Here is a 22,398-nt window from a genome sequence, read left to right on the forward strand (position 1 = left end):
CGCTTGAGGGGAGGGACGACATCCCGAGGGACCTTGACAGGCTTGACTAGTAGGTCCGTGCAAACCTTGTGAAGTTCAACAAAGCCAAGTGCAAGGTCCTGCACCTGGGTCGGGGCAATCCCCACTGTCAGTAAAGACTGGGAGATGAATGGATTGAGAGAAGCCCTGCAGAGAAATGTTTAGGGATATTGGTGGGTAAAAACTTGGACATGAGCCGGCAATGTGTGCTTGCAGCCCAGAAAGCCAACCATATCCTGGGCTGCCAAAAAAATCATATCCAGCAGGTGGAGGGAGGTGATTCTCCCCTCTAACAAGTAACAAGGGGAGACAATCACTTCAGCTCACTCTTTTGGCAAGGCTCCTCTTTATATGTTCTAGGACACTGCTGGCCACCTTTGCTACCAGGTCTCACTGCTGGGTCCTGTTTTGCCTTCTGTCCCCCACCCCCACCAGGGCCTTTTCCGCAGAGCTGCTCCCCAGCCAGGCAGTCCCCAGCCCCTGCAACTGCAGGCTGTTAGGCTGTCCCAGGTACAAGACCTGGTGTCCTGGTTTAACCCCAGCTGGCAACTAATCACTACGCAGCCACTCACTCACTCCCTGCCTCCAGTGGGATGGGGGAGGAACTGGAAGGGTAAAAGTGAGAAAGAAACTCATGGGTTGAGATTTAAGCAGTTTAATAACTAAAAAGAAATAATAATAATAATAATAATAATAATAATAACAACAACAACAACAACAACAAAGAAATGTAAGGAAAAGAGGAAAAGAAAAAAGGAAAGTGAGAGGAAAATAAAACCCAAGAAAAACAAGTGATTCAAATGAAAACAGTTGGTCAAATACAACTGACTGATGTGTAGCCAGTCCTCAGTCAGAGCACCCCCCCGCCAACCTCCCCTCCCCACCCTGTTTTATTGTTGGGCATGACATCATACGGTCTGGAAGATCCCTTTGGTCAGTTGGGGTCAGCTGTCCCAACTGTGTCCCCTCCCAACTTCTTGTGCACCTCCACCCTACTCACTGATGGGGTGGAGTGAGAAGCAGAGAAGGCCTTGATGCTGTGTAAGCACTGCTCAGCAGTAACCAAAACATCTGTTTGTTTTCAACACTATTTTCATCACAAATCCAAAACATAGCCGCATACAAGCTACTATGAAGAAGTTAAACTCTATCCCAGCCAAAACCAGTACATCTGGACTTTGTCCTTCATCTATCTCGTGAAGTTCCTGACAGGACAGTCCTTCTGCCTGCACGTTTGCCCTGAATGGCATCCCTAGGGCACAGCAATGGTCCTCCCAATTTAGTGCCATCCACAGACATGGTGACAGTTGCCTCCTCCGGGTCATGGAGACAGGTGTTAAACTGCACAGGGCCCAGGAGAGGCCCCTGTGCTGCCCCACAATGCCCCAGTATGGCCCACTGGCCTCCAGGTAGGCTATGACCCCTTCTCCACTGCTCTCTCAGCCTCATCATCCAATGGGGTTTCACCCATCTGTTTGTTGACCCATCCAGACTGTAATGGCCCAATGTGGGTACCAGGATATCGAGGGAGACCATGCCAAAAGCCTTGCTGGAGTGGAGGTAAAGGACATCCACTGTTCTCCCCTCGTGCATAAAAGCAGTTCCTTCATCAGGAAGGCCATCAGGTTGGTGAGGCAGGATTTACCCTTGGCTAATCCATGCTGACTGCATTTGGACACCTTCTGCTCTTTGAGGTGCCCAGCAATGTCCCCCAAGAGCACTCATGGGAAGGCTCACTCCTCCCCCAAGTGAGCTTGTACAGCCTGGCGTTCCCGGGGTTGCACTTTTGGCCTCTTTCAACGATGGCTGCAACATTGGCTTGTCCTCACTCCCAAGAGACCTCTACCAATCCTGTGACCTTTCAAAAGGGATATTCCAAAGAAATATCAATCTTCCAGTGTCACTTCATTACCACTATTCTGCTCGTTATATGGTGTATTTAATTTAAACGAAATTTAAATTGAATTTATTAAAAGAAATTAAAATTATTTATGTAAATTTAATTTTTATCTTTCATATATTTTCACCTTTCTTGATAGAAGAGCCATTTCTAACATCATCTTTTCACAGGCACACTGCCTAGACAAAAGCCCTTTCCCTTATTCTCCTGTTTTCTCCTCCCCTTACTCTTGGTTCATTCAGATTCCTCACACCCATCCAGCTGCTGCTTTGACATCAGGGACTTAAAAGTTTGCCTGTCTTCCAGTACTCTGATTGTCTCCTTAGCCAACTCTTTAATTATGTTTATATCTCTCTTCTTTGGATCTCCCTACCTGAAATAGTTCTCCTAAGATTATCCCCTGTAGAAAGGCAACCTCATTAGAGGCAGCTTGTGCTTAGCAGATGCTTGCAGAGTCGGTTTTCTTTATGGAGCTTGGCCATGCTTGACTTTTCCTTTGCTTGCAAATAGGAAAAACCCTTCTGTGCCTGTGTGCAGCCAGGTCTCTAAGGAGAGCAGGGGGGAGATGGTGCAAAGGAGCTGTACCATCCAGCTGCAGAGATCAGTGGAGAAGTCTGCTGTAAGGAAAAGTCCCAGGTGGGCAAGGAGAGAAATGGTGGGGTTGGGGAGGTGAGGTGGGAGGTTGTCAGAGCTCAAGGGACAGCTTCTCCTACCAGTCCAGACGTCCTGAGGAGACACCCTGCAGCAATATCTATTGGAGAATGCTGCTGTCACCTCTTCTCTAAACTGAAAAATAATAAACTACACCCTTAGAAATAAAACCTCATTTTTATTAGAAGCTCTGACAAAGTCTCCCCAGGGACTCATTAGAGCAGAGAATTGGAGGCCATGATTACAGGGAGGCAAAGGGAATGTGCAGGCAGCTCAGATGCTGAGGAAACTTTTTTTGTTTGTTTGTTTTAAATGAAGCAGCAAGGCCAAACCCTCACCCCCAGGCAATGGGAGGGCAGATCCTGTCCCTCATGTGTGGGTCAGGACTCTTCCTGGGGGCAGTGGGATTTGAAGGTGAGCAATGCCAAGTCAGGACAACCCCAATAAGGGGTGAGGGGCAAACCAAGTCCAGAGCCTCAAAATCAAGTTTTGCCTAGTCCAGATATGGCCGCACCAGTGCAGAGCCGAGGGGGATGATAGCCCCCTTGCCTGGGTGGCCACAGTCCTCCTACTGCAGCCCTGTATGCAGTTGGCCTTACTCACTCTTTCTGGGTAGTGTTTGCTCTGGGAAATGGCATTTGAAATGATACTTCACAGGGCCTGCGTGCCTTTCTTCGTGGGGACATAACAAACCAGAACCTCCAGGTACAACAGAACACCCAAGTCAGGTGCCTGCTGCTGGCTATCAGGTTCTCAGGCAGAAGTGATGTCATAGTCAACATCCGAGCCATGTGTCTGCTGATGGCAATCACCCAAAGAGACTGGAGACTACAGTGACCTCACACTCACCTTTGTTCTATGTGCTTCCTCATGGTCTATGAGCTTCTCAGACACAATTGATGTCATAATGCCATCCCAACCCATCAGCCCTCTTGTGGCCTATCAACTGACCAGACAAAAGGAACCTCACCATCATCTTCCAAGCCATGTGCCTGCTACTGGCCTTTCAGCTTCTCTGGTAGACACAACCAAGCCATGTAGCTGCTGCTGTCCCATCAGGTCCTCAGGTGGAAGGGGTGCGACAACCCATACCCAAGGCCTCTTCCTGGAGGCGCCTACCAGGTCCTTAGGGAAAGGGATTTCCACAATCAGCGTGCCAACCAGGCGCCTTCTGCTGGCCCATCAGGGTTGCTGGCAGATGTGAACCAAAAAGCACATAACCCAGCCACCAGTCAAGGGCTGACCTACCAGCTACTTCCGAAAGAAGTGACCTCACAGTCCCTTTTCCCAGACACGTTCCTGCTGCTGGCCTATCACCTCCAAAGACAGAAGTGACCTCACAGCCCCCTTCACAGCCTTGTGCCTCCTGCTGGCCCATGAGATCCTGAGGCACAGCTGACCACACCATAACATTCCCACCCGTCTCCTCCCTGTGGCCTGTGGGCTGACCAGATCCAGGTCACGTCACATTCCTTCTCAAACACCTTGAGACTGCTTCAGGGCCTCATGATCCCTGGCCTGCCTTCAAGAGGCCAAACAGCTTAAGTTCGGGTTAGGAGGGGGTTGAAGGTGAGGGGGTTAGAGCACAGGAATGAGGGCTTTGGGAGTTAGGTGTTCAGGGTAGGGCTTAGGGCTCAGAGCTCGCCTTTCAGTGCTGGGGATTAGGCAGTCTTAGGGGGAGGGTTTGGTGTCCTTCTGAGGGTGCCTGGTTAGTGTTAAGGCTGTGGGCTAGCTTTGTGGCTGAGGGCGTTGTTTAGGGCTGGGGATAGGGCAAGGATTTAGGCTAGCATTTTAATGCTAAGGATAAAGGCTAGGGGCTGGCGTAAGCAATAGGGTAAGAGTAAGGGTAAGGAGTTAAGGGTCTGGGATTTGTCTTAGATGGAAGGTTTGAGGTGAGGGATAGGCTAAGCTCAATTAGGTCAGTAAGAGTGGATTACTGCCGGGGGGGAGTGGCATTTAGGGGTAGGGTTAGGGCTTAAGGTTACTGGTTAGAGATAGTGTAAGGGCTAAGCATGAATGTTTTCACAGTCTATGTTTTCACAGCAACGTCATCATAACCCCTTTTACTTCTTCTTTAGTGTTTATTGGCCAAGCCTCTCTTCCTTCCCCCAAATCTCCCATCTCTCTTGCCCAGGCTCCTCCTGACCTCCCCAAATGTGTCATCTTGTTGGGGGCAGCTTTCTGATGACCTTTGTGGCCTCCGAGTAGCTCTCTCCCTGCAGCTGATCAGTCAGAAGTGACCTCAGAGCCAGGATGCCACGGGACACATTGTGCTGCTGTGCTTGAGAGGCCTCTTCACAGCCTACCCAGCAGCACTGGAGAAAGGTGATGCCCTGCACCATCCCAGAGGCAGCCTGCTTGCAAACCAGCTCAGGCACCAGAAGGGTTGCTGGATTACCTTTCCCACATGGGTGCCTCAGTTACCCCAGAGCACCCTGGATGCAGTGGCAACCTCTGTGAGGACAACTGAATCAAGCCCAGAATGTAAATTTTAGAAAAATTTGAAACCTATGCAGAAAATCTCTCTGTAACAGCTGAAAAAAGTCTTCCTTTCCAGCATTGCTAGACTTTTAATGACTTTTTATGAAATTTTGCTGATCACTGAGGGATGCTGCTAGTATCTGGCTCCTCGGAGGACTTGGTACCAGTGATGGCATTTGGTCCTGAGTCTCCAGCCAACTTCCCACCCCACCGCATCATCCACTTCTTCAGTCCAGATCAGGACACCCAGGTCAAATGCATAAAATCAACTTTCTCACCATGGTAGGTTGAGAAAGCTGGATTTGTTGACTCTGCAAAAAAAGAAGGCTTTGGGGACACCATTGGAACAGCCTTCCCACACCTACCAGGAGGTGATCCGGAAGAGTCAGGCTCTTCACTGTTGTGCATGATGGGATGATGAGGGCCAATGATCAAGGAGGTTTCCCAGAGAGGAGGTGCCATCTCCATCTTTGGTGGGTTTGAAGCCCAACGTGAATAAAGTCCTGTGCAACCTGGTGTGACCCCGTGGGTGACCCTGCTGTCAGCAGGAGGTTGGACTGGAAACCTCCGGAGGTCACTTGCATCCTGAACGATTGTGTGTTTCCAGCCACCACGGCTTTTCTCTTGAGGATTTGAGGGAAAGCACTCAGGTTCCCCATGACCATGGAAGTCAGTCAGGCATAACTATGGTCAGAGCAAGTGCAGCTTTCTTGTCCCACTCCAGCCTGTTGCAGGTGAAGGGCTGCTTGGCAGGTACCCCTGAACAGCCCTGGCCATGTCCTTGCCTTCACCTTGTATTTTCTTTTTCCCTCTTTTGCCCCTCCCAAGTTCTTCCCTTTGATCATGCTCATGTCCTCCCATACAAATAGTCCACCTCTCGCTACCCTTCCCTCATCAGCTATGGTTTGTCTTGCTTTGTGCCCTCATGTGGTGTTTCTGGGATGCTCACCGCAGTAATACCTATTTCGGCCAGCAATTTCATTTAATTAGTATGTTGTCATCAAGGCAGGCTCAGACTGGGCTGGATGAGGAGCAACCTCAAAGAAAAGGGCCTGGGCATTACAAGGGATGCCATAGCAGCCAGTGGTGGTGCTAAACAGTGCAGGCCCTGAGCCCAGCAGGAGGAGGCAAAAATGGCCGTGCAGCAAAACTCACCCATAAACCTGTGGTGAGTGGAGAGTGCTGCAAGTGGCCAAATAGGGAGGCTCACTCCAGTGACTGAAAGCTCCCTCCAGTCCCATTCCACACATCGCCCTGAGCCCTACTGCCCTCAGCCCATGGAGAACAGCACAGCAGCACAGACTCACGGGGGCAATGGTTTATCCTGTTCCTGAGCTCAGCTTTGGAAGAAGAGCCCAACCTCCAGACACCAGCACTGAGGAAATCCCCTTTTATTACAGAGATGTGATATGGGAGGCCAGCTGTGCCATCGGGCCAGACACACGTCCTTTGGGTCAGACAGACTGGGTTCATGCCTCTGGAGAAGCGGACTGCATGCAGACATTCCTGGAGAAACACAGTTATCACAAATAAAATGCCCAAAGCACAGGAGGTTCCCCAGATACATTGGAAATCACTTGGAAAGAGACACGGGCAGCTTATTGCTGCTGAAAGACTACGGATTGAATGAGTTTCTTCACTGCGTCTTTGAGCTCCTGGTTCCTCATGCTGTAGATGAGGGGGTTCACTGCTGGAGGTACCACAGAATACAAAACAGCCACCATCAGATCCAAGGATGGGGAGGAGATGGAGGGAGGCTTCAGGTAGGCAAACACTACAGTGCTGATAAACAGGGAGACCACGGCCAGGTGAGGGAGGCACGTGGAAAAGGCTTTGTGGCGTCCCTGCTGTGAGGGGATCCTCAGCACAGCCCTGAAGATCTGCACATAGGACAGCACAATGAAAACAAAGCACATGAAGACCATAAAGACACCAAGAACAAGAAGCCCGATCTCCCTGAGGTAGGAATGTGAGCAGGAGAGCTTGAGGATGTGGGGGATTTCACAGAAGAACTGGTCCACAGCATTGCCATGGCAGATGGGTATGGAAAAGGTATTGGCCGTGTGCAGGAGAGCATTGAGAAATGCACTGCCCCAGGCAGCTGCTGCCATGTGGACCCAAGCTCTGCTGCTCAAAAGGGTTCCGTAGTGCAGGGGTTTGCAGATGGCAACATAGCGGTCATAGGCCATGCTGGTGAGAAGGTAACACTCTGCTACTACCAACAAGGCAAACAGAAAGATCTGGGCAGCACATCCTGTGTAGGAGATGGCCCTGGTGTTCCAGAGGGAATTGGCCATGGATTTGGGGACAGTGGTGGAGATGGAGCCCAAGTCAATAACGGAGAGGTTGAGGAGGAAGAAGTACATGGGGGTGTGGAGGTGGTGGTCACAGGCTACAGTGGTGATGATGAGGCCATTGCCCAGGAGGGCAGCCAGGTAGATGCCCAGGAAGAGCCAGAAGTGCAAGAGCTGCAGCTCCCGTGTGTCTGTGAATGCCAGGAGGAAGAACTGGGTGATGGAGCTGCTGTTGGATGGTTGCTGCCTCTGGGCATGTGGTCCTGTTCGTACAGGAAGAGTCAATGAAGGGGACATTTCTCTGAGCAAAATCAAAGCTTTCTTTTAGACCCTCACTCAGACACACTCTGCCCCATCCCACACCCACCCCATTCCTTTTCCACGAGACCTTCCTTGAGCTCTGTGGCTGCAACTCTGGCTGAGTGTGCTGTGAGGAGCAGGGCCTCTGCCTGCTGGCTGCTGAGGACTCAGCCCTGCTCTGCAGCAGTGAGATCGTGGGAACGGTGGGGCAGGGGCCAGTCCTGGTGTTCAACTTTGTCAGATGAAACTGCTCCTAATGCAGAAGGGCCTGTCAGCATCTGCACTCCCATGCTAAGGAACAGGGATGGCAGGAGGCACTTTGGGAGATTTTAATGCTCCACCTCCATCTCACCTGGGCAGTTTTCTTAGATTTCAGAAAATGTCAGCATTTCTGCTGCACTCAGGGAGAGCAGAGCAAGTCCTGGGAAGCAAAAGGACAAGGACAGCCAAGTGTCCTAACGATACCATCTGATTAAGGGAAAAACAGCTTATTCTCCAGCCCCATAGACCGTATTGCCCACAGCCCCACAGTTGAGATGAAAGCTGGGACACTTGTTCCCATGGACACACCTGCATGAAAGGACCCACAAGATCAGTGTGTGACTCTGCAGCTGAAACTCCCATCCCCAGAGAGCCTGGCAGCAAGAACAAGATAACAATAGCAATAACAGACCAGTGGAGGAACAAGGGAAAACACAGTGAGGGTGTGGCTGAGAGAGGCCAGGGCAGAGGCATTGGGGCACTCAGACAGCGTTCCCCTTCCCCAGCTGTGCACGCCACCTCCCAGACACCACCATTGCCGGGCAGCTGCTCTCAGCCCCTGTGCTCTGCAGAGGGAACTGGGCCCGTGGCTGCAGAGCTGCACCACGGCTCTGCTGGAGCTCTGGCTGCAGAGGAGGTGGTTCACGCCTTGGAGCCCCCAGCCCTGAGGGCAGAGGCTTTGGTGGGTGGGAGAGGAGGCAAGGGGGCTTGCTCAGAGGAAGGCGTCTGCATTGGAGGGGATCATACGGAGGTTTCTGAATTCTCCCTCCCACAGCATTTCTGGTTTTAGTTTTGTCTCATTCCCAGATCATCTCCCTGCTGCCTGGAGATCCTCACCCTGGGAGGTGTTTCCCTGTCCCATGGCTTTTCCCTGCAAGTGGTGACAAACCCCATCCCACCTCTGTGCACTCACCCTGGCCCCACAGAAACCTGCCTGTTTGCAGGGCACTGGCTGGGTGCATGTTCCTGTTTGCAGGTGGAAAAGGGCAGGTCAGAAGAACCCTGAGGGGTCCAGCAGAGGTGATGCTGGTGCTGTCCATAGGCAGAGCAGTGGCTGAGGGCACCTTAGGAGGCTCCTATCAAGCTTACCGATAACTCGGTCAGCAGTCTCAGCGGCTTCTTCAAAGTTGACTGCTCCTTTTCCATTTATTCTTTTCCACTACACCACCACCCAAAATAGGAAACTGAAAACAGAAATTCAGGAAATCTTCATTTTCTTTATGACAATCCCTGCCAGGACCTCCTCCTTGAAACATCCCTTAGGAAATATTCTCCGGCTGAACTGGAGCTGTGAGCAGCCCTGACCCATGCAGCCCTCTCTCAACAGCAGCAGGACCCTGCCCTCCCAGGGGTCCCTTCTTCCACCCACAGATTCTCCCCACAGCGCCGTTGGGAGCTCCCTGGGCAGGCTGAGCACTGACCCTCGCACACAGACTGCTGGGGCACAGGGACCCTGCTCTGAAGGACAGCCCTGGGCATCCCTGGCTGTGCACCTGGCTTAACACCCTTGCAGTCACCCCCGGAGGAAGGCAGCCATCATGCCCTGTTCCCCTGATGGTGCAGCAGGGAAAACCTGCTCTGGAATGTGCCTTCCTCCTCTACACTAGAGAAGCTGTGAGAATAACACTTAAAGATCCCACAGGCTGTGGGATGTAGCAGCTTTTGGAGATCCCTCCAGTAACTGCAGCTTCACTGCCCTGCTTCTAGGGACTTACTGTGTCAAGGGCTGCGAAGATTTCTCCCACAGTGAGCTCTCAGTGTCCTCGCACCCCAGACTGCCTTTAACCTCTCTCTTCCTGGCTTCTCTCCCCTCAGTGCATGCATGCAGTGCCCTCAGCCCTGCTGCGCTTTGCAGAGGAGCTGCTCCTGGGCAGAGCTGTCTCTCTGCAGTGCTGCCCACTTGCCATGAGCTGCCTCCATCCCAGGAGCCCAGCCCAGCTCAGCAGCAGAGGCCCAGCCCAAGGCACCACTTTCTCTGCCCCTCTGGGCTCCCTCTAGGTGTCCCTGGGGCTCCAGGGGAACCTGCTGAAGGCATCACTGATGTTCCCTCTCTCAGCTGAGGGGAGACAATTACTCCTAGCACTGTCATTTCTCCTATCAGGAAAAGATTTGGCCATGGGAATCACCTTTCCTTGTCCCATCATTAGACAAGACACACAGACAGTGACATCAAAATTTACACTTTCTGAAAGAAGGGATTCACAGAGTCAATGAAGGCATCTCAATCAGGGTCTGTAGTCCTGGTGGTGGAAAGGGACTCAGCTCCCTCCCATGCCTGCCACAAACCCAGCGGAGGTGGGATTCCTCTTGCCTCATTTCAGCTGTGCAGAACATAGGCACCTGCATGTGAGCGGCCTGTCTCAGCACCCATGCTCATCATTGGAGAGGGATGCGAGGAGTGAGATGCAAATGTCTGGTGACATTTGAGGTGCCAGGGGTGGTCCAAGACATGGTCAGGGAACTGTAAACTGAAATGGAGCAGCTCATACAGACAGGGCAGGATCTGGGGGCATCCTCTTGGAGGCTGTTGAGAATTTCCTTTGGCCCTCTGAAATGAGAGCTGATGCCCAAAAGAAGGGCAGTTGAACTTATTATGTTCAGGGCAGCTTACAGAGTTATTCGTCTGAACAACTGGAGTGATGTGCCATAGGGAGAGCTCAGTCTCCCTCTTCTCCTTCCGCTGTAGTTACTAGATCTCCACTAACTACATTGCCAGTTGTCTCAGGTTCAGCCCCACCTTGCCTAACAGAATTTAGGGCAGCGACGCAATGTCCTGTTCAAATCCAGGCCCACAGAGCTACAGGAGACGCCAGGGCTTGCAGGAAGAGCAGAGGACCTCCAGGAAAGCAATTCCCATTCAGGGCGTGTGTGTGACAGACAGCCCAGATGGCATCGCAGGGAGTGTGATTTGCTGCCTGTGTGCCATTGACTGATGCCATCCATCAGAGGTATCAGCCATCAGATGCCATCAGAGAGGCAAAGTCTGCTCCTCCTCTACCCAGCAGCTGAAGGCATTGTGTGAACACAAAGCACATCGCACCCATGATGATACAGTAAAAGAACAGACCGCTCATTTTCATAGTGTGCCTGGATACAACTTGTCTTCAAGGACAGCATCCTTCAAGCACAGCAATGATCCTTACAAAAACTCAGTTGAACCTGGAAAGGGAATGCAACGCGAACCAAGATGAGTTGTTGCTACATCAGCAACGCTTAAAGAAGAAACAGAGAGAATGGGGGACCACTGCTGAATTTAGTAAGAGTAGGTGTAGATAGATCTATGTCCTCCTTGCCTCAGTTTCCACCAGCGAGGTCTCCCAGGCCTTTGAGCTTTGAGGCAGGACTCTGGAAAGGAACAGCCACTGGTAGATGGGGATCAAGCCAGGGGTTCCTCTGGCAAACCACACCCTTACCAGTCCATGGGACTGGAGAGGTTGGACCCAAGGGTGCTGGTCAGCAAGGTCAGCTCATGTGGATGACTGAGCACAGCCACCCCCAGCAGTGGGCATTCCCCATCTGCCAGCCTGAGGCATGCACACAAGATTGAAGTGTCTGTATCATCCCTGATTGGCACAGGAGGGACCTTCCTTCCTGCTGTATTCCCAGGACAATCCTCCTCCTCCTCCTCTTTCACCTGCAGACATCCGCTGCTTTCCATTTCTGGTTTCAGACATGGTTGTAAGGATTTGCTAACACCATCAGCCATCAGCCTGTTTCTCCCTGACATTCCCTTGACCCCCTGTCCCAGACCTACACATGGCCAATCACTGCTGCTCAGGGCCACTCACTCTTCAGAAGAGGCCTTGAGCTTCCTGGATCTTCCTGGTGAATATTACAATCCTCCTAGCTCCCTCCAGAGCTCATGGTGAGCTTTCTTGGCAATAACTGGGCCTTTATGACCATCACTTATGAAACTGTTGTCTTGTTATGACCTTCTGGGCAGAAAGTGTAGTCACAGAAAAGCACCAAATCTATTAAAAGGGATGCCGAGTGAATTTCCAGTAAGCTACACCCTTAGCGGTGGCTTCCTGGCAAGGAATCTGGCCTGAGAAGGGGATCCAGCCTCTGCCACTCTCTGGAGAGGGAAACCAACAGTGTCCATGCCAGTAGGGGACACAGAGGGTGACTTTTGCAAGACCACCCTTCATCTGAACCGCTTCAAACCTGTGGACTGGGGATCATGCTGTCTATTGCAAATACCGATCCCACTGGAATTGCCCAGAGATGTATGCAAGATTTGCTTTTGCCTTTCTCCAGTCCTGATGACCTTCCAAAATGTATCAGAGTAGTACTGCTATGACATTGGCCTGGTCCCTCAACAGCCTTGGATTCATCCCATCTGGTCCAATGGACTACTAAGGGTTGAGGTTACCGAAGTAACTCCTGACTTGGTCCCCATCCATGGCTGGGTTTCTGGGGTTCTGCCTCTTAGGCACATGGAACTGGGAGACCTTGCTGGTGAAGACAAAGGCCAAGAGTACCTCACACCTATCTACACCTACTCTTAGCAAATTCAGCAGTGGCCACACATGAGCTTCATTTCTTCTTTCACTGTTCCTGAAGTAGTACCAGCTCATCATTGTGCGCTTGAACTCCCTTGCAAATGTCAGCTCTATGGGGACTCTGGCTTTTCTCAAACCAACCATATTTCTGAATTCCTCCTTTGTTTTCATCCTAGCATCCACCTCTTGGACGCTTCCTTTTTTCTGTGGGGCTTCCCCATGAGTTTCCTGTTTCCCCAAGCTTCTCTCCTGACAGCTCTGCTTGTTTTCCTGGCTATTGGTATGCACAGTCTGGTACTTGAAAGGCACTGTCCTTGAAGACCAGCTGTACTGAGCTCTGCTGCCCTTCTGACCAACCTGGCAGCTGTGCTATAAAGCCCTGTGTCGCAAGCTGTGTCCCAAGACCCTCCAGAAACCTCCAGGACTGTTTGTGTGCTGGTGTGGTCCCACTCCAGTGAATGCCAGGGTAATTAAAGTCCACAAGGGGACTTTCATGGGTTCTTTGTCTCCCACAACAATGTCACCCTTACCAGCCTCTCCTCTGACCCTCACCCACAAGGGCTCACCCACCTTGTTCATCCCATAGAGGAGCTCCACACACCTAAGCAGCTCCTTCACAACTGAGGGCAACCCCCTCCTGACCTTCCTGGCCTCCTGATCATCCTGTACCCACCCATTACAGCACCCCAGTGGTGTGAGCTGTCCCAACAGGCCTCAGTTGTTAGCCCCTTCAAGTGGAATGAAGAGATTGCACACACAGCTCCAGCTCCTCCTGTCTGTGCCCCAGACGGAGGGCATTGGTGCATGTCTGGGCTGCAGCAGCTCAGCTTTGGCACATTTAGCTTGAGAGCAGACTTGCAACAGGAAGATCTGCTGCCAAGCACCCAAGACCTTGTATGTGCAACGGGTTTGCTTCAGAGCAGAGACATGCAGGAGGGGATGGGAGATGGCAATGTAAAGAAGATAGGAGGTGCCCACAAAGAAGGCAATCCCTGCTCTCCCCACGGCCAGAGAGAAACAGAGCTGGGCTGTGCAGTGTGAGCAGGAGAGGGGTTTGCTATCTGTTGTGTCTGTGCAGCCCTGAGGGCCTGTGGTGGAGCTGAAGCTGATCTCAGGAAGGAAGAGGTGATGTTGAGAGTGTCCTTGGCTGTAGACAACCTGTGATACCGGCTGTCCCGATCCAAAGTCGGGGGAGGTTTCGATACGATCCCAAGGACGAGATTAAGACGCAAACGAGGTCAAATGCCGTACAACCTTTTACTTTTATTTGAGGGGAGAAGAGAACGGAGGGAGGAGGGAGGGCAAGGGAGGAGAGGAAAAGAATAGGGGGGAGAGAGAGAGAAAGAGAAGGAGAAGGAGGAGTTTGTCACCACCACTTCGAGTCCGGTGATCTTCCGCAGGGTCTTCGGTGGCCTCGGGCTCCGTCGGGGACCGAAGCGGGGGGGGTGAGCCTTGAGGGTGCAGGAACAGAAGGAGTGGTCTCGCGCGCGCCGCTGCCACCCCCGCCGCGGGGCACGTGTGCTCCTTATATGGGGGCTCCCACGCATGCGCGGATCACAAATGTGTACGTGCGGTTCACCACGGCCGTGCTGCCCCCGCCTCTGCTCTTTTCGTGCCTTTTTGTTCCCGCCTCAGCTCTTTTCGCGCCTTTAGTCCCTGCGCAGGCGCACGAGGTTGTTCTTTCTCAAAACTGGGGACAAGATGGTCTTCTCGAAGCGCGACGCTGGATGGCACTACAGCGGCAATGTCGAGACAAAACCGCATTTGGTACCGGTTCTCTACACCGGCACAATGAAAATCATTGGCCTGATCCATGATTGTGACATCGAGGGGATGGTTAAAGGATGGGGGAGAGAAGAAGCAGCAGAGTTTGGGAGGGAATGCCCATGAGTGGAGACCCTGGTGTGATGTGCTTGGTATTCATGCACTGCCAGGCATCTCCTGGAAAGAGAAGGGAACAACCTTGCGTCAGAGCAGAGGTGCGCTTCAGTCATTGACCCAAAGGCACTGAATCTGCCTGAGATGCCCTGGGGGATGCCTGTCCCACAACTAGTCTGAATGGGGATGGCGTTCCTGTACAGGACCTGTGATGTCCATCTCAGCTGCAGAGCCCTGGCATCTCCCATAGCACTACAGTCACGTATTTGTAAATTAAATTAAGATTCAGCTTCCTTGAATTAGCTTAGACAATTGGAGTGCAAGGGAGGCACTTGACAAAACTGACATTATACTCGAAGGACACGTAGAAAATGCAGTTGATGGTGAAGAGAAACAGAGCTCTCCCTATGCTGCATGACTCCATTTGGTCAGCTGAACACCTCTAGAGGCTGCCCTGTACGTAAGAAATATCTACAGGTTGAGTTGTCCTAAATATGGGCACCTGCTGTCATTCCACCTGGCCAAATTAATTTCCCATTGGCCTCCAAGAAGATGCCCCCAGATGCTGCCCTGTCTCTGTGAACTGCTCCCTTGGAGCTTGCAGTCTCCTGCACACATCTTGGACCACCTCTTGAACCCCAGATGTCGCCAGGTGTTTGTGTCTGAACAGCTCACTCCTGGTCTCCATCTTCATTAGCACCATGGGAGCTGAGACAAGGAGCTCACATGCAGGTGCCCATTTTGTGCCCACCGGAACTGAGGCAAGAGGAATCCCAGCTTCTGTGGGTCTGTGGTCTGCATAGGAGTGAGCTGAGAGCCCTTCCAGCCCCAGGACTACAGACCCAGGATGAGATGCCTCAGCTGACCCTGCTGAATCCCTTCCCTCAGCAGGGGTAAAGGAAATCCCTCCCTGTGACTGTCTGGGTGTCCTGTCTAATGCTGAGACAAGGCAAAGTGATTATAGGACCTAAACCTGACTCTGGAAAGAGTAGAAAGAAGTTTCTCTCCCCAGCTGAGGGAGGGAACATGAGTGATGCCTTCAGCCTGTTTCACAGCAGGTTCCCCTGGAGCCCCAGGGACACCTAGAGGGAGCCCAGAGGGGCAGAGAAAGTGGTGCCTTGGGCTGGGCCTCTGCTGCTGAGCTGGGCTGGGCTCCTGGGATGGAGGGAGCTGCTGGCAAGTGGGCAGCACTGCAGAGAGACAGCTCTGCCCAGGAGCAGCTCCTCTGCAAAGCGCAGCAGGGCTGAGGGCACTGCCTGCAGGCATTGAGGAAGAGGAGCGAGGCAGAGAGAGTTTAAAGGCAGCCCAGAGTGGAAGGATGCTGAGAGCTCACCGGGAGAGAAATCTTCACAGACAGTAAGTCTCTGGCTGTGGGGCACTGTGTCTGCAGATCCTGGTGGGATCTCCTAAAGCTGGCGTGTGGCACAGGCCGCGAGATACGTAAGTACAACTCTCAGAGATTCTCTGGTGTACAGGAGGAGGATGTGCTCGAGAGCAGAGATTCCCTGCTGCACCATCAGAGGGACAGAACAGGACAGCTGTCTTCTCCTAGGGATGGCTGCAGGGGTGTGAAGGTGGGTGTGCAGCCAGGGGTGCCCAGGGCTGTCCTTCCGAGCAGGGTCCCTGCACCCCATGGCACTGTGTGCTGGGGCAGGGACTTTGCCGCCTGCCAGTGTCAGCACTCAGCCTGTCCGAAGAATTCACCATGGTGCTGCAGGGAGAAGCTGTGGGTGGAAGGAGCAGCCCCCAGCAAGGCAGGGCCCTTCTGCTGTTGAGAGGGTGCTGCATGGGTCAGGGCGGCTCACAGGTCCACATCACCCCCAGAATATTTCCAAGCGGATATCTCAAGGAGAAGATCAAGGCAGGGATTACTAGAAAGATAAGGAGCTTTCCTGAGTGTGTCTTTATAGTTTCCTGTTCCAGGAGGGTTGGGAGGGGGAGAGAAAACGATAAATGGAGAAGGAACTCTGAAGTTTCAATAAGTCACTGGGACTCCTGAACTGTGATTTTGAGTGATCAGTAGGTCTGTCAGAAGCCACGTAACGTGCCCTCAGCCACTGCTCTGCCTATGGACAGCACCAGCATCACCTCTGCTGGACCCCTCAGGGTTCTTCTGACCTGCCCTTTTCCACCTGCAAACAGGAACATGCACCCAGCCAGTGCCCTGCAAACAGGCAGGTTTCTGTGGGGCCAGGGTGAGTGCACAGAGGTTGGGAGGGGGTTTGTCACCACTTGCAGGGAAAAGCCATGGGACAGGGAAACACCTCCCAGGGTGAGGATCTCCAGGCAGCAGGGAGATGATCTGGGAATGAGACAAAACTAAAACCAGAAATGCTGTGGGAGGGAGAATTCAGAAACCTCCGTATGATCCCCTCCAATGCAGACGCCTTCCTCTGAGCAAGCCCCCTTGCCTCCTCTCCCACCCACCAAAGCCTCTGCCCTCAGGGCTGGGGGCTCCAAGGCGTGAACCACCTCCTCTGCAGCCAGAGCTCCAGCAGAGCCGTGGTGCAGCTCTGCAGCCACGGGCCCAGTTCCCTCTGCAGAGCGCAGGGGCTGAGAGCAGCTGCCCGGCAATGGTGGTGTCTGGGAGGTGGCGTGCACAGCTGGGGAAGGGGAACGCTGTCTGAGTGCCCCAATGCCTCTGCCCTGGCCTCTCTCGGCCACTGTATTTTCCCTTCTTTCTCCACTTGTCTGTGTGAGTGCTATTGTTATCTTGTTCTTGCTTCCAGGCTCTCTGGGGAGGTGGAGTTTCAGCTGCAGAGTCACACACTGATCTTGTGGGTCCTTTCATGCAGGTGTGTCCATGGGAACAAGTGTCCCAGCTTTCATCTCACCTGTGTGGCTGTGGGCAGTGCAGTCTGTGGGGCTGGGGAATGAGCTCAATCTCCCTCACTCAAATGCCATCATTAGGACACTTGGCTATTGCCTTGAGGATTCCTTCCAAGGTGTGAGCTTCCCTCCAGCATGCAAACCTGTCCTATAACAACTTTGTGTTTTCTGGAAGCCCAATGGAGAAGATCAGAGATGCTACGACAGAGAACATGCTGATGGGTTTGTGCAAAGAGCCATGTGCGTCCTCGGCTAAAAGTGGGGTGCTGAGACCTGAGGAAAGGGTGAGACATTTAGTGGTCTGTACTGGATCCCTCTGTTCACAGCAGTACTTGGTGGCTTTTCAGGGTAATATGGGAGTGTGATCACCCTCCACCTCAGAAAGCTGCAAGCCCAGGGCAGCTGGGAGCCAGACCAGCTCCCCTCACTCTGCACTAAGCCACAGGTACTCCTCTTGCCTCGCAGGACTCCCTCTCTTCTCCCTGAGTGCAGCAGAAATGCTGAGGCTTTCTGACATGCAAGAACAATCCCCAGGGTGGGAGGGGAGCAGGAGCTGTCAAAAACCCAAACCTCTCAACCTGCCTTCTGCCGCCTCAGTTCCTTATCATTGGGAGTGCAGATGCTGACAGCCCCTTCTGCACTAGGAGCGGTTTCATGAGAGAAGGTCGAACACCAGGACTGGCCCCTGCCCCCACTCTTCCCATGAACCCACTGCTGCAGAGCAGGGCTGACCTCTCGGCAGCCAGCAGGCAGAGGCCCTGCTCCTCACAGCACATTCAGCCAGCACCAACCAGAGCTGCAGCCACAGAGCTGAAGGAAGGTCTCCTAGAACTGGAAAAGGGTGTCTGTGTGTATGAGAAATGGCTTTTATTTTGCTCAGATAAGTCTCCCCTGCCTTCTCACTTTCTTTTCCTCCTATGACAGTGCTCATGCCCAGAGGCAGCAGATGTCCAATAGCAGCTCCATCACCCAGTTCCTCCTCCTGGTGTTTGCAGACATGCGGGAGCTGCAGCTCTTGCACTTCTGGCTCTTCCTGGGCATCTACCTGGCTGCCCTCCTGGGCAATGGCCTCATCATCACCACCGTAGCCTGCAACCACCACCTCCACACCCCCATGTACTTCTTCCTCCTCAACCTCTCCCTCCTCGACCTGGGATCCACCTCCACCACTGTCCCCAAAGCCATGGCCAATTCCCTCTGGGACACCAGGGCCATCTCCTACGCAGGATGTGCTGCCCAGCTCTTCCTGTTTTTCTTTTTGATTTCAGCAGAGTTTTGTCCCCTCACCATCATGGCCTATGACTGCTACGTGGCCATCTGCAAACCCCTGCACTATGGGACCCTCCTGGGCAGCAGAGCTTGTGTCCACATGGCAGCAGCTGCCTGGGGCTCTGGGTTCCTCTGTGCTCTCCTGCACACTGCCAATACATTTTCACTCCCCCTCTGCCGAGGCAATGCTGTGGACCAGTTCTTCTGTGAAATCCCCCACATCCTCAAGCTCTCCTGCGCACACTCCTACCTCAGGGAGGTTGGGCTTATTGTGGTCAGTATCTTAGTAATATTCAGCTGTTTCGTTTTTATTGTGCTGTCCTACGTGCAGATCTTCAGGGCAGTGCTGAGGATCCCCTTTGAGCAGGGACGCCACAAAGCCTTTTCCACGTGCCTCCCTCACCTGGCCGTGGTCTCCCTGTTTGTCAGCACTGCCACGTTTGCCTACCTGAAGCCTCCCTCCATCTCCTCCCCATCCCTGGACTTTGTGGTGTCATTTCTGTACTCAGTGGTGCCTCCAGCAGTGAACCCCCTCATCTACAGCATGAGGAACCAGCAGCTCAAGAGTGCAGTGTGGAAACTGGTAAGTCGATGTTTTTCTGGAGCAATAAACTTCCCATCATCTTCTGTCTAGCAGGTGGTCATGGTTTAATTGTGATAATGTTGTTATCCCCTTCCTAATTCACTGGTTCCTTTTTTTTTCTGAAGAAGTGGCTGTGTAAATGAGCAGCTCTGCTCTCTGTGTATTTAAACATAATAAAGGGCCATTCAATGACTTTTTTTTTCTTCCTGATATCCTTCCCCCAAGGCTTTTTTGGAGCTGCAGGGAGGAGCTGCAGGGACAGTTCCTGTGTGCATGGGTGGAGCAGAAAAGAGTCCCGTCATGGCAGCACTGCCAGGGAGCACCAGCACTTGGTCTTCCAGGGCTGTTCTCTTGCCACTTCCACACTCTCTTCCTGATCCCTTTCCTTGGTGTAAGGCTGGAGTACTATGGCAGCTTGGTGACAGTCGTGCTGTGTGGTCGTCCTGTGACCGCAGGCAGGGACAGGCAATGGGCACTTCCATGACAGAGCTGGCCTCCATAACAGCATTTCCATAAAGAAGGGTGACCTCCTCAAGGCAGTGCCTGAAGGCTTAGGTCTTCTTTCAGAGTTGCTGTCAAGAGCAAGCTCAAGAAAGTGCCCTGGTGAGGAAAACACCAGTGAACAAGTGAAGCGTGTGAGTGTGCAGGGCTGGGGCACACAGCAGTGTCCCTCGCACAGCCAGGCCTCCAGGGACAGACTGGAAGGACCAGCAGAGCAGGGTCTGGTCTGTGCGCGTGTTTGCCTGACACCCTGGGCAAGGTGCCCCAGGGCAATGGCCACAGACCAGCCCCTTGCAACCACCATTCCCAGCACTGGCCTCTCACTCCAACTCAGGGAGGTTCTTTGTCCCTCCATGGAAGGACACCAAAGGAGTAGGTCAGACTTCCATGTTTGCATTGCACAGAGGAGACTGAAGCATGCACACCGTGTGTGTGTGGGGAGATGAATCCGAGTGAGCCCAAATGCCATCAGCTGTTCCTAGAGGTGCCATGAAGGCCAGTGGGACAGACAGGGCCTCAAGGTCACTTCACTTTGAGAGTAATGTCCCCTGGGAAACCTCCTGAATGCAGCAGTGGGATGTGCTCCTGTGAACCGAGGTCCCTGTGTCCATTCCTCATGCCGAGGGGCATCTCAGACAGGTGCAGAGCAGGGCGATACACTGCAGGGCTAGGTGCCTCCCAGCCCCTGGCAGTGGCAACAGGAGGCCAGAGAGCCATTATTCCTGCTGCAGTGCCCTGCCTCCGCACGTGCAAGGGAAGGACTCGTGCCTCTGAACACCCCTGTGTGTAGGAGGAGTCCATGAGGCCAGCTGAGATATGGGCACCTCACAGGGCCCTGCCATTTCTGTGTGTGACTCCAGGAACAAACCCCACTGGCCCAGGGAGATTCATCTCACCCACCTCGGACAGGCTCATCGCAAATGCTCCTGTCTGTTCTCGTCACCCTTTCTGGATTGTGCCCTCAAAGGTGCCAGAGCCATCAGAGAGGTTCTGGGGTCCTTGGAAAAGGCAGACACCAAACCTTTCTGCCAGAAGTGCAAGAAGGAGGACTGGGAGAGTTATAGGCTGGTCAACGTCACCTCAGTCCCTGGGAAGGGGATGGGCCAAATACTGCTGCAGCCATTTCCAGGTACTTGAAGGACAAGAAAGGCATTGCCAAACCTGTGTAGGTAGGGGAAAGAAGGGACTGTTTTATACCTGAACCTTAGCAAGGGTTTTGACATGGTTTCCCATAGTCTCTTTATAGCCGGATTGGTGATATCTGGATTGACGAAGTGGGTGATGTAGTGGGTGGGAAGGTGGCTGGTGGATCCAGCCCAAATGTCAGCAGTGGTAGATTCCTGCTGGTGGCCAGTTCCCAGTGGCATCCCTCAGTGCAAGCACTGGGGCCAACACTCTGGAGTGTCTTCATTAACTGCCTGGATAATGTGCCGGAGTGCCTTTTCATCTCCTTTGTGGATGATGCCAAACTGGGCAGACCCGTTCCACAACCTCATCTGGTTCACCCTGCCTTGAGTAGGATAGCTGGACAAGGTGATGTTCAGGGGTCTCTTCCAAGCTGAGTTATTCTAGGATTCAATGAATCTTCTCCTTGGAGAGCTTTTTGAAGACAGAAAAGACAGAGGACGAAGGAAAAAAGAGAGAAGCTGAAGTAGAGGTATAAAATGCACCAGTATAAATGCAGCAGTTCCTCCGAGGAACATTTCTCTGCTCAAATTGTTTATAGGAAAGCCATTAGATAAATTTGGTGAAACAAGCTTACTTCTGTCTGCTCACATACTGAGTGACAAGGAGGAGGACGGCTGGTATCATGAGGTCAATTGTGTCTCAGGACCTCATAATCCAGTAGGAAGCCAATGGCTGTGAAGGGGGCTGTGAGGTCACTTCTGCCTCTGGACGTGAGAGGCCAACCGCAGGAATGTGTCTGGGAAAGGCACTGTGAGGTCACTTCTTCCTGAAACAGCCGATAGGTCAGCCCTTGACTCATGGCTGGGATATGTGCTTCTAAACTCACCTCTGCCAGTGTCTCTGACAGGCCAGCAGAAGGCACCTGGTTGGCACATTGGCTGTGAGACCCCCTCTGCCGAAGGACCTAGGCTCAGTGCAGGAAGGGGGCTTGTATTTTGGCTGTCCTGTCTCTTCTGCCTGAGTACAGGATGGGACAGCAGCAGGCACACAGCTCCGTCATGTCTATCCGAGAAGCAGAAAGGCTCACAGCCTTGGAAGATCATGGTGAGGTTACTTCTGTCTGGTCAGATGAAGGGCTGCAAGAAGGCTTATGGTTTTCAATGCCTGTTTGAAGGGTTATTTCCCAGATGGTGGAGCTTTCCTTGGAGGTAAGAAAGAGCAGGAGAGAGAAACACTGCCGCACAGTGCAGCTTGGATGGTGGAGATTGGACATGAGGAGGAAGAAATGTCACTCCGAGGGTGGTGCTGTGGTACATGAAGTCCTCCAGAAGGAGTATGAGGTCAGTCCATCTCCTTGTGTTTCAAGGAACAGAGTGTGAGGGTGCACAGCTGTCAGTGAATGTATGGAAATGGCAGGGTGAGAGCAAGGTGAGGAAGCGAGATGGGTGTCTGCAGCCTGCAGGGCAAAAGAGGCAGCTGTGGGACAGCGTAGGACAAGCTGTGGTGGAGATGGCAAAGAGCACTGGCAAGGCTGGAAGTGGCCAAGAGAACTCAAGGCTGTTCCCTTTAACTATGGCAATCGTCTCTGCCACCAAGGCCTATGAGGAGACATGTTGTCCTAAGGCAGTGGGGGCCTCATTGCCTCCTTGCACACCCCCAGTAAGGCTGGGAGCTGCCATAGCCTTGTCCTGCACTCAGCATCACCCCCCCACATCCCACTGCCCCAGGAAGAGCCCTGAGCAATGCGTGAGGGACAGGACCTGCCTTCCCCGGGGCTGGGGGTCAGCGCTTGGCCTTTCTGCT

General features: G+C 52.9%; 2 protein-coding genes across 2 annotated transcripts; one reads left to right on the plus strand and one right to left on the minus strand.

The window, feature by feature from the left end:
* Positions 1-6,648: 6,648 nt before the first annotated feature.
* LOC309603598 (olfactory receptor 14A16-like) lies at positions 6,649-7,641 on the minus strand (the record flags this gene model as incomplete). The annotated part of the gene is made up of 1 exon (XM_082338400.1): positions 6,649-7,641. The coding sequence occupies one exon, from the start codon at positions 7,639-7,641 to the stop codon at positions 6,649-6,651; it is 993 nt and encodes a 330-aa protein (XP_082194526.1).
* A 10,419-nt stretch (positions 7,642-18,060) lies between these two features.
* On the plus strand, positions 18,061-19,017 carry LOC309603599 (olfactory receptor 14C36-like; the record flags this gene model as incomplete). Its single annotated transcript, XM_082338401.1, has 1 exon — positions 18,061-19,017. The coding sequence occupies one exon, from the start codon at positions 18,061-18,063 to the stop codon at positions 19,015-19,017; it is 957 nt and encodes a 318-aa protein (XP_082194527.1).
* Between the last annotated feature and the right edge of the window lie 3,381 nt (positions 19,018-22,398).

Source organism: Platalea leucorodia, assembly GCF_965183815.1.
Source record: "Platalea leucorodia genome assembly, contig: HAP1_HAP1_SCAFFOLD_145, whole genome shotgun sequence".
Lineage (NCBI taxonomy): Eukaryota > Metazoa > Chordata > Aves > Pelecaniformes > Threskiornithidae > Platalea > Platalea leucorodia.